This window comes from Cervus canadensis, chromosome 6 (genome assembly GCF_019320065.1).
Source record: "Cervus canadensis isolate Bull #8, Minnesota chromosome 6, ASM1932006v1, whole genome shotgun sequence".
NCBI classification, from domain to species: domain Eukaryota; kingdom Metazoa; phylum Chordata; class Mammalia; order Artiodactyla; family Cervidae; genus Cervus; species Cervus canadensis.
In genome coordinates, this window is record NC_057391.1 from 53,504,045 (window position 1) to 53,521,193 (window position 17,149).

General features: G+C 49.7%; 1 protein-coding gene across 1 annotated transcript in view; it reads left to right on the forward strand.

The window, feature by feature from the left end:
- Positions 1-2,320: 2,320 nt before the first annotated feature.
- The window catches only part of ONECUT1 (one cut homeobox 1), a 39,480-nt gene continuing 24,651 nt past the window's right edge, over positions 2,321-17,149 (forward strand). The window contains exon 1 of the mRNA XM_043471937.1: positions 2,321-3,855. Within this exon, the coding sequence (XP_043327872.1) occupies positions 2,751-3,855 (1,105 nt within the window). The 5' untranslated portion in view covers positions 2,321-2,750. The remainder of the gene's footprint in view (positions 3,856-17,149) is intronic.

Here is a 17,149-nt window from a genome sequence, read left to right on the forward strand (position 1 = left end):
GACTCTAGAGGTTCAACCAGGAGCCTCACAGGAGGAAAGGTTTCTAGGATCAAGTCCCTAATTAGTTACACAAAGAGAAAACCATGAACAATTTGTGCATTTGGTGGTATTTACTTCTTTCTTTTAACAAACTGCCTTTTGGGAACAGAGTTGTCATAAGGGCAAATCAATCACTTCAGGAGGATTAGAATGAAGAGGGGGGTGCAAAGGGGAGGCAAATGGTTTAGCTCAAAGTCTGCCTTCTATGTTAACCCATTGTTTGGTCTCATATGAGAGCTACATGCTCTGTGTTGTAAGAAAGGAGATCAGAAACATTAAGGAACCAAGAATTCAGCTTGCCACCGACATATTGTGATCCACTAGGCAGAAAATATGTTTTATGCTTGTATGTATGTATGTATAAATAGATGTAGATACGAATAATTTTAAAATTAATTTTTGTTTTCTGAGTTCCTTTTTGTCAGTCTATGTTTCCCAAAGACCTTTTACCCTCCAGAGGTAAATTTTAAATCCTAAATATTCATTGTTCAAGTTGATTCTAAGTCCCGGGAGATGGACCCCCATTTCTAGGACCTCCATAGGCATTGTTTGGACAAAATAGGAGTGACTGTGGTGATGAAACCAAACAGGTTAACCCATCTCTGAACAGGACAGCTTTCAAAGAAGTCAGCTAGAGTGAACCCACTGGTCTTAACCTACCTTGATCTTCATGTTTCCTGGGCTGTGGTAGGGACCTGGGCAAAGAGGTTGGCCTGCTTATGCCTTAGCTGGTGGGAAGTCTCCCCACCTCCTCCCCCTCCCCAAGTATAGGCCAGCCCAAGCTTTTGCCTAAGGGACTCAGCCACCACCACTACTACCACCGCACCAACCTGAGCTTTCCTAGGGTCTGGGAACGATCCCAGGAGAGACACCCGTGGTGGGCTCTGATCAGAACACACAGTTGGAGTTTGGCTCTGCTCAGGTCACAAACACTTTATTTCATATCCCAGCCCACATAGACACCCAGGCTCCGAGGAGTTCTTCCCCCATTGTGACCACACTCGCCCGGGGCTGAGGCTCGGCACTGACCGGGTCGTAACTGCCAAGGGCCTGACAATGGGCACATCTGTCCTTTCTCTGAGGGATGAAAGCACCTAAGCGGACACGCTCTGCCTTTTGTTACGGACTTTTTTTTCTTTCTTTTGTAAATGAAAGAAAGCCGGCATGTGGCAGCCGGAATACGTCCCAAACCGGGGGCTTCCCCACGCGTCCCCAACCAGGCCCAAGGACCAGGTTCGATTCCGGATTGGAGCGTGATTGTGGAAAGCGAACAATTACTCCCGAAGCTGAATTGATTTTCAAATCTGGAGGCTTCTCGCAGGGACGCCGGGAAGAGGGCGTCCCTACGGGCCAAGCAGAGACCGGCGCGCCTGGTCCACCCTGCGGGCGTCAGTCCTTCCGCAAGCAGCGGCCTCTGGGTGCTTTACCAAGAGGGCCATGAAGAAGCCGCAGGAACAGCACGAACCTCTGCGGCCCCATCAGAACCCACGAGTTAACATAGGAACCCACCCAGGGCACTTAAAACACACACACACACACACACACACACACACGCCGAATCATTCACGAAGTGGCGCACCGCTTAATTATCAGCTGAACGGGAGAAGGACCCAGGCGGCGGAGGACAGAGAGGTATGGCCCGGCCGGGACTCTTGGCACTAAGCGCGCCTCTTCGCAGAGCATGGAAGAGGAAGGGTGGGCAAAGCGTTAGGGAGCATAGAGGTTGTCGGCTGAACAGCCACTGGGTTGACCAAGGCCTTTAAAATATTTGCTCCCCTCCCCGGCAAAAGGTCAAACACCTGAAGCTGGGGAGAGCGTGGACTCCCAGAGGCCCTCCCGGGAAACAGGCCAGGGTGGAAGAAGTGATGACACCAGCTGAGGCTCCCTGGGTAACCTTCACCCGGAGGCAGCAACTGGAGAGAGGGGCGATGGCTCTTTAGGTATCGTGCGCCACTGGGGATGCGAGCCCAGCAAGCGCGGCCGGGGACTGGGAGGAGAGCCCACCCAACCCAGGGAGCCAAGGGGGGCGCCAGTTTCCCAGCGCGGGGTAGCAACCCCAGGTCGCGCTCTACGTTAGACACTCGCACGCGCCCGCCGCTTCCCCGCCACCCGGCGCTGCTGGTAAGGCGTGGAGGCCCCCCACCTTCATTTGTACGGGGACGTCACCGACCGAGAGCGCGGGGACCGAGGGGGCGGGGCCGATTGGCGCGCCTGCGCGCTGCGCCCGGCTGGCGGGAGGGTGGGCCGCGGCGGCGGCGGCGGCGGCGGCGGCGGCGGCGGAACAGCGGCCACAGAGTCTGCAACAGTAACCGAGCCATGGCTGGAGCTGGCCAGCGGCACGGACAGGCAGCAGCCGCGGAAGGCGCGCGGGCTGCGTCAGGGGAGCCGGGGGCCTCACAATTCTAAGAAGGAGAGGGGCGAGAGGGGGCCAGGGGCGGGAGGGCTGGGGGCACCGCGCTCGCCCAACGGCGCGGATCCTTTTTGGAAATTAATATTAAAAAAAAAAAAAAAAAAACGAGGACGCAGAGGGGAAGGTGGGGGCAAGAGGGAAGGCGAGACACTCTGAGAGGGAGACAGAGCCCCACAGTGAGAGGAAGGAAGGAAGGCAACAGTCGCTAGCAGCCGATGTGAAAACCGGACTGCGTGCGCCCTTCGCCGCCTCTGCCCGGCCTCATCGATGTTGTGTCCGCCGCCCGCTCGCCCAGATCACGATGAACGCGCAGCTGACCATGGAGGCAATCGGGGAGCTGCACGGGGTGAGCCATGAGCCGGTGCCGGCCCCTGCCGACTTGCTGGGCGGCAGCCCCCACGCGCGAAGCTCGGTGGCTCACCGCGGCAGCCACCTGCCCCCGGCGCACCCGCGCTCCATGGGCATGGCGTCCTTGCTGGACGGCGGCAGCGGGAGCGGCGATTACCACCACCACCACCGAGCCCCCGAGCACAGCCTGGCCGGCCCGCTGCACCCCACCATGACCATGGCCTGCGAGACGCCGCCAGGTATGAGCATGCCCACCACCTACACCACCCTGACCCCGCTGCAGCCGCTGCCGCCCATCTCCACCGTCTCGGACAAGTTCCCCCACCATCACCATCACCACCACCACCACCACCACCCGCACCACCACCAGCGCCTGGCGGGCAACGTGAGCGGCAGCTTCACGCTCATGCGGGACGAGCGCGGGCTGGCCTCCATGAACAACCTCTATACCCCCTACCACAAGGACGTGGCCGGCATGGGCCAGAGCCTCTCGCCCCTTTCCGGCTCCGGTCTGGGCGGCATCCACAACTCCCAGCAAGGGCTCCCACACTATGCCCACCCGGGTGCCGCCATGCCCACCGACAAGATGCTCACCCCTAACGGCTTCGAAGCCCACCACCCGGCCATGCTCGGTCGTCACGGGGAGCAGCACCTCACGCCCACTTCAGCAGGCATGGTTCCCATCAACGGCCTTCCTCCGCACCACCCCCACGCCCACCTGAACGCCCAGGGCCACGGGCAACTCCTGGGCACGGCCCGGGAGCCCAACCCTTCGGTAACCGGTGCGCAGGTCAGCAATGGAAGTAATTCAGGGCAGATGGAAGAGATCAATACCAAAGAGGTGGCGCAGCGTATCACCACCGAGCTCAAGCGCTACAGCATCCCACAGGCCATCTTCGCGCAGAGGGTGCTCTGCCGTTCCCAAGGGACCCTCTCGGACCTGCTACGCAACCCCAAACCCTGGAGCAAACTCAAGTCCGGCCGGGAGACCTTCAGGAGAATGTGGAAGTGGCTGCAGGAGCCGGAGTTCCAGCGTATGTCTGCGCTCCGCTTAGCAGGTGAGCGGCCAAGTTGTTGGGCGCAAGAGCAGATAAGGTGTTGGGGAAGCTAAAGGGACCCAAGGAGGAAGGGAAGGACAGCCTTCTGTGCACGCTTCATCCCGTCCTTCTTTCACCGAGAGGGGGGGTTCCTAGGCCTGGAAGAGCCAGAGCGTGGCTCCCGGGAGCAGACAGCCTCTTCCAGGACTCAGTGCATTGGGCTGTGGAAGGTACCGGGAGCTGAGCGGCGCGGCCTGGGTGATTGCGGGGGCGCATTTGTGCTGGGAAACAGAGCAGGAAGCTCGCACAACCATAGGAGGAGAGAAATCCCCACACCTGGATGGATACGATTTGTGCGTCGCTTCTGGGTTTCGCACTCGGGTTTGGGGAGAGACAGGCGAAACGTGCGTGAAACTGCGCGCAGATGCTGCCAACCAGTATCCCTGGCACATACCTGGGCGCTGCGCTGGAGCGTGCAGGAGCTGCCTGCCAATGTTTATCTGAACTCGCTGCGTTGACTCCCCCCTCCGGCGCTCACTCTAGTGGCACGGAGAAGGGCAGGGGTCTGGGGAGTGGGGAGCGCACTCTGGGAGTTCCAGCAAAAGGTTATGGAACCGCGGCGGTGGGTGTGTGGCGCAGATGCTTCTTAAGATTTAGCACGCACTTTGCGCGGGTGACCGAATGTTGAGTCGGAGGCAGACCGTGCCAAGGTCCAGGTGAGGGCGGCCAAGGAACAAGGGGGCTTCTAGCTGAGCCCAGAGACCGCTTTCGTTGCCGATTCGCTTAGTACGTCTCATTTTGTTTTATTCTTCCGCATGAATTTTCGGGGTGGGAGTGTGAGAGGAAAAAACCAAGTCTTCGAGCAGAGGTCTCCTGGCCCCAAACCCCGAGGCACTAGTGTTTATGAGTTGGGCGGGAAGGTCTCGGTGGCGCTGCATACACACAGCGCCCAGCTTCCCCAGCCTCTCTAGGCCAAGGATATGGGGAAGGCTCTGGCCGGCCGACTGGCGGAGGGGACAAGAGACGTCAGCTTGAATCACACGGGGGGCTTCAAACAGATTCAGCCACCACCTAGGGCAGAGGACAAGCGGAGAGGTAGAGCCAAGGGGAGCTGAGGGGGGACTCGGTTTGATGAGACTGGGGCTGAGTTGATTGACTCTTGGGTACATGCTGCCGCTCCCCACCCCATCCTAGCCCGGCGCCATCGCCTGAGTCCTGGAGAAGAAAAAGGTAAAAGCCGGAATGAGGGTTTGTTAATTAACTGATCGTTCTCCATTAATTCGTCCCTGGAGTACGAGAGACAGTCAATCCGCTCAGAGCCGGGGGCACTGAGCCGTTTCACAGTCTAAAATCAAAGCAAGAGGCCAGGGCCCCCTCCCCCGCATCGTGCGGGCCAATGAGAAGCTCGAGGGGAGCAGGTGCCGGCGTCCCCGCGAGCCTGCGTCTAGAGCCGGAGAGGACTCAAAGCACTCCTGGCGTGTGAGCTCTTGTGGCCTAGCTGCCCGAGCGCCTCGCCGCCGGAGCCTCTGCCCCCGCCAGGTTTTCCAGCCCAACCCCGGGCTCGTAGGCTCCAAGCAGTCCCCAGGAGGACTCTTGCAGCCTTCGCCCAGAAGTCTGGAGAGGCTGGGGTAAGGGGACGGGAGGGGCAAGAAAGAGTTGACCGGGTACCCTCTGGGGCTCCCGCAATTCCATTCTGTGGTTGTGTGTGCAGCCACCAGATCGCCCCCCTATCCCATGGGTTGACCGAGACCCCAGGACACTTGAAGTTCTAGAAGGAACGGCCGAAAAGGCTATTCCTCTCCCTGACTGCTTCGCCTCTACGGGCGCCCAAGGTGGTGCCTTTTCACACGCGCGCACGCCAGGACAGCCTCGAGTCGGGCTTCAGGACCTTCGACCCAGGCGGTGTCCACACAAGCCCCGGTTAGTGGGGTTAGGGGAATGCAAGGAGGGGGTGCAGGTGGAAAGCCGTCCCCTCAGGAAAACTCGCTCCACACCCCCTACCTCGGGAAGGCACTTCTTCAGGACTTCAACGACTCTCTTTCCCCAGGGCCTCCTATCTCCCCCTCGAAAGACTGACTGAGAAGTTAGGTTCAGAGACGACCCCGGAGCCCGCCCTGGCGCCCTGTCCCGCAGGAGCAGCGTCCTCTGACCTCCTTGCGTGGGCAGGCCGGGGGAGGTGCGGGCGGCGTCCCCACCAGGGCTCTCGGGGACCCGAGTTATCCAAGGGGCCGCTGCCTGGCAGCCAGTAGAGAGTCGTGCTCAGCCGCTGCGCCGAGGCGCGTGGCCTTTTCCTCGGTGAGGTGGGGGTGGGGAAGGAAAATCGGAGACTGTGGCGGAACGGGCGTTTGGCGCCAAACCCCTAGCGAACTCTGCATCCTAAGACCCGGATGGAGAGTCGTCTCTTCCATTTTCCTTTCTTTAACTTCATTAAAGGGGTGGGGCTGGCTGGGATGAGCGTGCTTGCGGAGCCAGCCGGGATCAATCCCATTATGCAGGAAGAACCACGACTTGTTTTGAAGACACCGACTAACAGCGAGCCGTCCTGTTAACATTTTCTTTTACGGGAGAAAAAAGGGGGGGTCAGATTCCTGGGCCGTTCAAATGATCTCTAGTAGGTCCTAACTGCAGGTGACTTCAAACAGATTGCAGGGCATGTTGGCCCCAGCGGTGGGACATCGCCGCCCCCTTCCCGCTGCCAGCTCCATCCGATGCACAGAGGAAGGTGCCACTTGCAGCTCTGCTCGCCTTTGCATTCAAAGACCCCCTCACACTCGTTTCTACCCCATTCCAGGCAAGGCCCATCGAGGTCGGTTCCTTGGCTGGGTGGCGGAAGAGTAGCTTCTTCGTGCCCCTCCTGGTACCCCAGGTTCCGGGCAGGTGGCAGCCTGTTTGGAGAGACGCTTTCTCTTCACGAAATTACATCGGCTGGTGGAAGACAGGAGACAGGAGGAAATTTTCACCAAATTAACTACCTTTAAAAAAAAAAATCAATATATGTTCCCTCAATGTAGTACTTGCTGCTGCCCCATTTAAGTGCAGTGCAACTAGGCTCACGTTGCGTCTCCTCCCAGGTGGGGAGAGTGGGCTGGGCTGTGCGGGTGGGTGGGCGCCCGCCTCTGACGTGGTCGCCTATTAAGACGGGAAGAGATTAGTTTCCAATTAAAGATTCCAGAAGACTCTGGCCACATTAGGGGAGCTGCCAGTGCAGTAAGTGGCTGCAAGTGCACACCCACCAGCGGGCATGGCCGGGAGTCTGGTGCCCGACTCCCGCCCTGAGGCACCTGGAGGTGAAGAAACCTCCAAACTGCAGCGCCCGGGAGCCACACGGGTCTGCAGCACCCAGGACTGCTCCTATTTCCAGGCTGGCACTTGCCTCAGGGCCACCTAGAGAAGGGCAGGGGTGGGGGTGAGGGGTGGCAGTCTGGCCAGAAGGTGGCCATGAGAGAAGGCTCTCCTCGGCCAACCTGGGCCGTGTTTGCCGTAAGTGGCCTTGTGTCTGGTTGATTGATAACTGGCCCCCGCACAAGTCCATTTGCTTTTTGTTAATATTTATCCCAGCGGGTGACACTTCAACTGTCCCCTCATTTCCCTGGATCAAGGGAGCCAAGCAGAAGGAGTGCATTACTGGGCCCTGGGAACCCCACTTCCCGAATCCTCGAGGACTCTGGGCCGGGAGAAAAGCCAGGACTGGGCGTGTGGAATGCAGGAGCAGAAGGGTTCCTGGGCCCAAGAGTAGGAGGAGAAGGTGCCAAATGGACTAGTTCCCCCCACGCCCGGGCGGGCGTCTCAGCGCCGCGGGTCTCGGGCAGTGCAGCTGCTCCCAGCCGGCTGTGGCGCGAACAAAGGGCCCTTGGGGCGCCGCGGACCGAGTCAGCCTCACAGCCTGGGGGCGAGGGGGGCTGGCTGCCAGGGAGGAGGGCCTCTTCCGAAGCTTTCTTATAGACTCCCTCCAGCGTGGCCTGGGGGGCAGCCAGTTGTCAGGCAGAGGCAGAGTCCCCTCACCAACTCAGGCCCAGTGATCGCCTTGCTCCCGGGGAGTTGGTTTGGGACCCCCTGACACACCAGCTGAACAGGTCTGGCTCTTGGAGTCCAATCACCAGATGGCTTTGCCTGCACCTTTCTCCCAGCCCATCTCTGAGTCCTGGAGGCCTTGTGATAATAGTTCTCCCTTGGGGTCCCCACTGGGGAGCACAAACTCCAGGGAGAAGAGGAGGCAACACATGGAGTTAAGTGTGCATGTGGTGAAGATCACAGCAGATAGTTTGACTAGAGTGGAGGAGACTTGCTGGTCGTTGTGTGGTGACCTGGTGTCGGGGCATTGAGCACGGCCGCCAGAGACAATAAACTCTGCGGCCTGTTCCTAGGGCGGTTGGCTCTCCCACCAGCGGGCGTAGCCCCAAGTCAGAGGGCAATCAGGGTCAGTAGAAACCCAATCCTACCATAGCTGTTTTGTACCCGACACTTGGGACGATCTGTGCCAACAACAGCAAGGTTGTGTTGTAGCAGCAGAGCAACTCAAATCCCGGGCTGCATCTTTATCTTCAAGCTTCCAGTGCTCAGCGCCAGGTGGGGAGCTAAACTCCTGCCCTCGATGCCCTCCATCTGGACTCAGCTTCCCCCAGTAGCTTAGGGGATCGGGACTGTGCTCCAGTAACTGCGCGCGCCCCCTGCGGGCCACAGGGCCAGGCACCCAGCAAACCTCGGCGTCTCAATCAAACGCGAAAAGAAGAGGCTTTGTTTTAGAACACTGATGTCCTAGTGATTTTCAACCGATAACTGTTTTGATTGGTATAGTGTAGTGGAGGGAGGAAAGGATACTTAATGGATCTGTCTTGGTCCTACCCACTTCCTGGGTATTACCCCACTGGTGAGACAAAATCGCCGTTCCCCCAAATGATACCCCAACTCTAACCTCTCCAAACAAGATAGCATGTTTGGAATTTATATCCAAATTATACTTTTGCTGCCATGTTGAGAATATCAGGGTCACAGTAGAGAAGGTGACCCTGGCAATCTGAAATCAGAGATTGGGGCTCGGGGTGTAATGAAGGGAGGGTGGATTAGCATTCCCTTTGTTTTGTTATTTCCCCTTCCAGCTAACTGATGGGAGTTAGAAGGCCGCCCTGAGGCTCTGAGCTTGAAGCTCTTTGTTTGCTGTCTGGTGGGATGTGCTTGGAGGCCTGGCAGCCTGAAGCCCCAGTATGGCGTCAGGACCCTGGACAGGGCCCAGTCAGTCCTGTTGTCTGGGTTTCTCTTGCCCTTGGAAAGTGGCTAAGATGGCTTTGAAGAGTTGTGGTGAGGAAACAAAAATTAACAGCTAATATTTCAAAGCTTATGCGAAATCATGAGGCCCTGCCAGTAGTATCCATGGGCACAATCAAGTAATAATGGAAAAGATCAAACCTATCCTCGTCGATCAGGTGGTTGATCTTTTCTTCCCTCCCCCAGCAGCTTTCTGCATGCATCTGAGTGCACTGCACACCTGCTTATACAATCGGAATTTGAGTCCCTATGGGTGTGACAGGGGTTGGATCATTAAGCTAAAACGTTCAATTCAGTCCCTTTGATCCGTGCTGGGGAAAATCTATAGTCATCTCTAATCTATGAGGTCTTTAAGGAGGTTGTTACATGAGCTGTTTTGATGTCATCATTTCCACATTCATGGCAAATTCAGCTAATCAAACAGATGCTGCTACCCAAAGTTCTCAGAAGAAAGAGTTCTTGCAGAGTATATCGGTAAAATTTATTCTTGATTTCCTTATAAGAAAGAAAATCCTCAAGTCTAGTGAAAGTGGGTAATTAAAAAGGAGGTTCTCGGGTGTCTTGCCTCAAAATACATAGTTAGAATCATTGCCCTTCAGGTAACAGTGCTCAGTGCTCTTTGTAAACTTCACCAGTTTAATATTTTAAGTCAACCAAGGAGCTTAGATGGACAGGATGAGAAATTTCTAATTTCATTCAGTCTCCATAAAAACAGAAGTTTCCACACTCTTGACAAATTTGAATGGTCCTCAATCTAGGGTACCAACAGAAGGAGAGTCTTATTGAAGTCATAACAGTTAAAGTATAGATTTCCTATAACTTGGGATAAAGGATTCAACAAGTATTAATTAAATACTATTTTCATTGTGTTTGTGTTTAAATAATATGGGTAAGCACCTTTAAGAGAAGTCATTTCCTGAAAAGTGTCAGCCTTATAGAGTTTAGCAAAAAGGAAAAACCTGATTTCTAATGTAAATTAATTTAATGCATAATCATACATTCTTGTCTTCTATCAATAGATTTGCATAGATTTTTACTTTAACACAAGTATGCTAATATGAATGAAGCTTAATTTTATTTTGAAATTGTAGAATTGGCTTAGATGACCAGGCCAATCACAGGACAATCTGATTATTTTGATACAAACATGTAAATCTATTTTATCACAGGGTCTTGCTACAGAAACATCCACAGTGTGTTCCTCCCCAAAGATGTAATGTGATCATAAAGCTGAAACAAATTAACTTCCAGAAATTTTCCTCTCCTTTAGGTGAGATAGTTTGATAAGATAACAGCTGAACAGAACAAGACCCTGAAGTTCAACCCACAGATTTGCCTTAGCAAGTGATAAGGAAGTCAGCTGATAAGGAAGGAGCTTGTGTCCATTGTGTACCTATTATTGGTCAGGAACTCTGCTGGGCACATATGTGTTGTGCTAAGTTGCTCAGTCGTGTCTGACTCTTTGTGACCCCATGGACTGTAGCCCACCAGGCTCTTCTGTCCATGGGGATTCTCCAGGCAAGAATACTGGAGTGGGTTGCCATGGGGATCTCCAGGGGATCTTCCCAGGCCAGGGATCAAACCCAGTTCTCCCGCATTATAGGCAGATTCTTTACTGTCTGAGCCACCATTTAATTCTCCCTGTACCAGTGGCTCCAAAACCTTGCTATACTTTGAACTTATTTAGGGATCTCTTAAAAAATTATTCCTGGCTAAAATCTTAAATATTCTGGGTGTTAGTAGTATAGGGCATGACCTGGGCACTGTGACTTTTAAGAGCTCTGATGTGATTTTAATGTGCAGCAAAGTTTAGGAGCCACTAGTTTATGGGGTAGTTGCCATTATTTTCTGGCTTCTCTATTCAATGAGGTTGAATTACTTAACTGTGGTAACAGAGCTGGAAATCACTGAGACCCTGTGCTCAACTTTCTCAGCTCAAAGCCCAGAACCCCCTTCCCCTCCACCCTGTGCCTCAATTACGGGCTCAAGTTTACCAGGTCAGTGGACCAAGAATGTGGAAATGTGTGATCCCCTGTCATAAACACCAACCTGGAAAGTCTCTGCATAATAAAGGTCTTGAAATTAGAGAATGTGTGTCTTCCCTCTGGGATGCTCAAAGAGAGATACTTGTGGAAACTTCTTTCTTTTTTTTATTAAGACTTATAAGAGAGATCTTTTATTGCTCCTTTGAAGAAAGAGGGAATGTGAGGCAGTAACAGAGCTAGCCATGGAACTCAAGTCTCCTTATCCATTTGTTCACTTAAACAATTATTGATGGGCAAGACCCATCTCATTAGATGTGTTCTGTGGGTAGGACTAGTCCACTGGGACCCAGCCTGGAGGAGAGCCCAAAGGCCCAAACCTCCCATACTTTCTGGCATTGTTGTTCTGATCTGCACTTACACAACAATTATATTTCTTGGCTTCCCATCAGTTCCTGTCTTGCTATTCCAAAGCTTGCCTGTTACTCATGTTTTAGGACTCTGCACTAAAAAATAATAAATTGACTTAAACTCTGTATATATGCTGGCAATCATCCAGAGGGTAACTTACAGTTTCTCTCAACCACTGCAAGCTTCCAATTATCCGCGTGTTTCTCATCTCCCTTTGCACTCGCCATAGGGTCCTCAGAATCGACAGTTTCTGAAATCGCTGCTTTCGTTTTTGCATCTGGTGATGACCTCATAGTCCCAAAGAGAGGTTGTTAAAGGAACATAATAAACTCTATTCTTTTCACTTTCTTTCCTGTTGTCTTCTAAAAGCAGATCAACGGGGGAAATTAAATAAATAAATGAGCGAAACGCGCCACCTAGTGACTCCTGTGCTCACTGCAGGTGAAGTGCGTGAGAGGAGTGGCTAGCGCGATTCAAGTATTGATGGAGTCACAAAAATCGTTCATTAAGGCAATTTAATCTTTGCTATTAAATGTCCTTTCAATTCATTTGGGGTAATTAAGATGCAGTTAAAGTGATTAAATTCTAATTACTTATGCTAGACAGAGACATATTTGTCACACTAATGCGGTTAACTAAGGACTCAGAAAGAAAGTTAACATTTACTTCAAATGATACAACTGGAAAAATCAGTTCCTCTTTTCATCATTAATCCAGTGAGCTGGGTGATTATGTAATGGCACTACAAGCTCATTAAAGAGGGGAAGTGCTGATTAAAATGACTGCTGGGAGGAAAACCTGATCCTGGAGTACCATAGTACCCTTTGGTCAGCATTCTTAGCAAAATTATTTGAAGGCCTCTCCCTTCAAGCCCCCGCTGCCCCCCCTCCAAAGTAATAAGCAGCTCCTGAGTTTTATCCTGACATTAAAAGGGGTATGCTTCTTGGAAAGCTTTTATTGCCAGCCTGCAGACACTGTTAAACCAAAAGATATTTTCAAATGGTAAATGGATTCTTGGGGCAGAGAAGATCAAGGCAAGGGAGGTGGGGAGGGGGATCTCTGAAGTAAACAACTTCAGAATGAAAATTTCCACTTCAGGTTTTTGAAGCCACTACACCCTTCCTACTTAGCAGTCCTTCTCCCCTCCCCAGTTGCTTTTGACTGCCTCTTATGTGAGGACAGATTCCTTTACACACACCGTGCTTGTTATGCACACTCAAGAGCATAACACCTGCATAACAGCTTCAGCTGCAAATTGATCTCTTTTCAGAGTTTTTCTACATTCGCAAGTAAAGGCATCTAAGATTATACACCATCAGCTTACTGGGACTATATTGTATGGATATGTGTAATATCCATAAATAGGTCCTAGCCTCCTATAACAGCTTAATTCTGAGTACTCAGAAGAGGAGGATAAATTGAAATTTCACTGCATTTGCAGTTTGTCTGGGGCTTCCCTGGTGGCTCAGATGATAAACAATCTGCCTACAATGCAAGAGACCTGGGTTCTATCCTTGGGTCAGGAAGATTGCCTGGAGAAGGGAATGGCTACCCACTCCGGTATTCTTGCCTGGAGACTTCCGTCAGCAGAGGACCCTGGTGGGCTGCAGTCCATGAGGTAGTGAAGAGTCAGACATGACTGAGCAGCTAGCACTTTTTCACTCTTTTTTGCTTCCTCACAAAATGGCTTCTTAAGCCCAAACCTATATTTTGCCTGGGGGGATGATCCAAGGATGAAGATGACCAGTCAAAAAATTGGAGATTAATTTCCCTGGGAGATTGGTGTCTTTAAAAACTGTTAAATTTGCCTATTGAAAACCATTATTATGGAGAGTGCATCTTTCCCCTATTCATCCCATTGAAATTCAGTATTATTTCTGTTTAGTTCACAAGGAAAGGACCTGAAGATATCAAATTCATCAGTCACTTACGTCAAAGAACTACCTTTTAAAAGTAAATTGGCAGTTATTTAAGTATTTACAGAGTCATTTTTAATTTAATAGATTTTTACACCATCTTAAATTACTAAACCAAATAAACACATTTAAAAACAAACAAACAAAAAAAAAATAGGCCTAGACTAAGAATTGAGAGCCCCAGAGACAGGTTCTTATACTAATTAGCTCTGAGAGCTTGTCAAGTCATTTAACCTTTCTGGGCCTCTGTCTCCTTAAATGTAGAATGAAGTATTTGGCCTTAGGGTCCTTCCAGATCCATGTTCTATGACTGATTGACTTCTATGATGACTGTGTCTCTTATCTCAATTTAGTGCTGTGTCCCAAAGTCAGGATTCAACAACGTGTAAGTCCCTGGGGCCCATCTCTTGGGCAGAGTCTCAGATCAGGCTCTTCTATTAGATGGCCAAGAGGAAACACCTGTCCAGTCAGGGGCACTGTATTCTGGCGCAAAAATGCTGCCGCTTAAGGGTACAATTCCTGGGTCCTAACAATACAAGTGGTTGGTGAGGGTACAGATCACCAGGAGTTCATGCCCTGATGGTGGGGGTGTAAACTGGCACTGTTGCTTCAAAAGATAATTAGGATTATAAACCTGAACCCATACCTGAACCAGGTCTACTCCTTGGTGTATACCCTAGATAAGCTGGCAGATGCTCTTGAAGACGAGTACAAGGATGGTTTGTAACAGCGCTATTTCTAAGAGCAAACAACCAGAAACATCCCAAAAGTCCACTGATGAGGAACGCAGGAATAAATTGTGATATATTCATATTAATGCAGGAGTATATTGTGAAGAAAATGAATGAGCCACAGCTATACACCACAGCATAGTTAAGTCTTAGGAACAATGTTAATTAAAAAAAAAAAAAGAACAAGCTACAAAAGGTCACACCAGAACAATACTGTTCTTACAAGGCTCAAAAGCAAGCAATGCTAAACAATTTACTCTTTAGAGATATATAAGTATGTGGTAAAAACAAACTAATAATAAATTCAAGTTCCTAAGAGCGGTTACCTCCAATAGGAGAAGGTCAAAGATGGAAGGAGGGAACACCTTTGTAGCTTCCCAAACAGTAGTTATTCTGGTTCTTTTGTTGTGTCTGCCTTCACCTGTGTTCATGTTGTTCCTGGGCTTCCTATCTTAAATATATATTATTTGTAAGAGGTAAATATTATGTAATTTTAACTTTTAGGAGGAAAAAGATTGTTTCTGTCTGGTTCCCCAATCCAAATAACTTGGACCAAACAAACCCCAGGACATTTGAGTTGTTATTTACACAGTTCTTAGTCCTGTACTAAATGTCAGCCCTCTTAGGAATTAGATTTGGCCAGTTATGGACAGGGCATAAGATGTGGAAGAGGAAACTTCACTAGATCTGGAGAGAGTGGTTCTTTCTTTATTCATTTGAGCACCAGCATAACAACGCTGTGCTGAATACTGGGGATGGTGTGTACAGAGACATTTTTGGAACTCATAGTTGAGTGGGGAAGAGAGACAAATGGCTGTTTCTTAGTTACATTTTTGTGCCAAAACAAAAGGTTTGGAATGTGATGAAAGGATAGTTTTGAAGATCTAGGCAAAAAAATGGACTTGGTCAGAAATAGAGAAAGAGGTTTTCAGGCAGAGGGAACAACAGCATCTGTGCAAAGCCTGGCTGGAACCCCTTTGCAGAAGATTTAGTGGATGTGAGTTATTATATAGCTGGAAGCTTGTTTCTTCCCCAGCACAACTGAAAGACACAGTACCTTTCTATCAATAACAAAAGTGTCCTCCAAGTCTGTAGTTTTTTGTAGTGGGGAGGGGTGGATGGAGGGTTTCGTATTCCTCAAATCAGGTTGGTGGCTGGCAGAGAAGTGGGAAGAAAATATATGCCGATTAAAAAGTCTTTCAGGTGATTCTAATGTAACTCCAAATTGAGAATTAGAACATTGATATTGAGTATTACTATATATAAAATAAACAAGGATCTAATGTATATGGCACAGGGAATTATATTCAATATCTTCTAATAACCTATAGTGGAAAAAAATCTGAAAAAAAATATATATGTATGTGTATATATATGTATGTTTATATATATATATATTTAACTGATTCACTTTGGTGCACATCAGAAACTAACACAACATTGTAAATCAACTATAGTTTAAAAAAAGAGTATTGATATTGAGACTTTAAGAGTAAATGACTTTATTTTTGCCCCTTTATTATTTATTTTACCCTTTTTTCTGGAATGACCTATATAGTTCTATAGTTATATATATTTTAATGACACATAATATTATTATCTAACATGTATTATATTAATATCATTTTATGATATTTTATCTCTTTGGAGATCAAAAGTTCACTCAAAAATTCAATATTCCTATTGGAATGTTGTATCCATACTTTCCTCTGTCTGAAAAACTCTTACTGTTCACTGGGTCCTTACTACTCCGTGTGGTTCTTAGCACAACAGCAGAACTTGTAAGAAATGCAGACTCTCAGGTTCCCCCCTGGACCTACTGAATCTGAACCTGCATCTTGACAAGATCCCCAGAAGATTCATGTGCACATCAAGTCACCGAGGGTCACATTACATCATTCAGAAGGTCCATCTTCCTTCATTAGCCCTCATGCTATTGGAGCGCCTCCTATGTGCAAGTTCAGTTCAGTTCCATTCAATTGCTCAGTCGTGTCCAACTTTTTGCAACCGCATGGACTGCAGCAGTCTTCCCTGTCCATCACCAACTCCCCAGAGGTTGCTCAAGCTCTTGTCCGTTGAGTCGGTGATGCTGTCCAGCCATCTCATCCTCTGTCATCCCCTTCTCCCCCTGCCTTCAATCTTTCCCAGCATCAGGGTCTTTTCCTATGTGCAAGATGCTGGGCTAAGTGCTGCGGCCCAAAAGTCATATCCTATAGGAGCTCACAGAAGGATGAGTAAGGGTAAAGAATTCCTTACAGTGTCCCTGATGATCTCTGGGATAGGTGGGAGTACAGTTATGTGGGAGCAGGGAGGACACTGGAAAGAAGGCTGGAAAGGGAGTACATAGTTGTATGTCTGACAGTCCAAGGGACTGGAGTCTGTGACAGCAGGAGCTGAAGGGAGTTGTGGCCTCTATTGGAGTGAAGTTGTCAGGCTTGTGCTTTTGAAGCCAGCCTAGTGTGAACCAATAGGAGAAGCAGCAGCAGCAGGGGACTAACTAGGAGGGGTGGCAATAGATGACGAGGGTCACATTGTATGCTGCTGTCAGCAGGGGTAGAAAAAAATATATGTTTCTTTTCAGGTTTTTTTCCATTATAGGTTACTATAAGACATTGGATATAGATCCCCATGTTATACAGCATGTCTTTACTGTTTATCTATTTTATATATAGTATTGTGTATCTATTAACCCCAAACTCCTAATTTATCCCCCCCATACTGTTATTCCCTTTGGTAACCATAAATTTGTTTGCCATGTCTGTGGGTCAATTTCTGTTTTGTAAACAAGTTCATTTGTATCTTTTTTTTTTTAAGATTCTACATATAAGTAATATTATATATTTGTCTTTCTCTGACTTACTTCACTTAATATGATATCTCTAGGTCCATCCAAATGGCATTATTTCCTTCTTCTTTATGGCTGGGTAATGTTCCATTATATATATGTACTACATGTTTTCAGACACTTAGGCAGCTTCCATGTCTTAGCTGTTGTAAATAGTATTGCAATGAA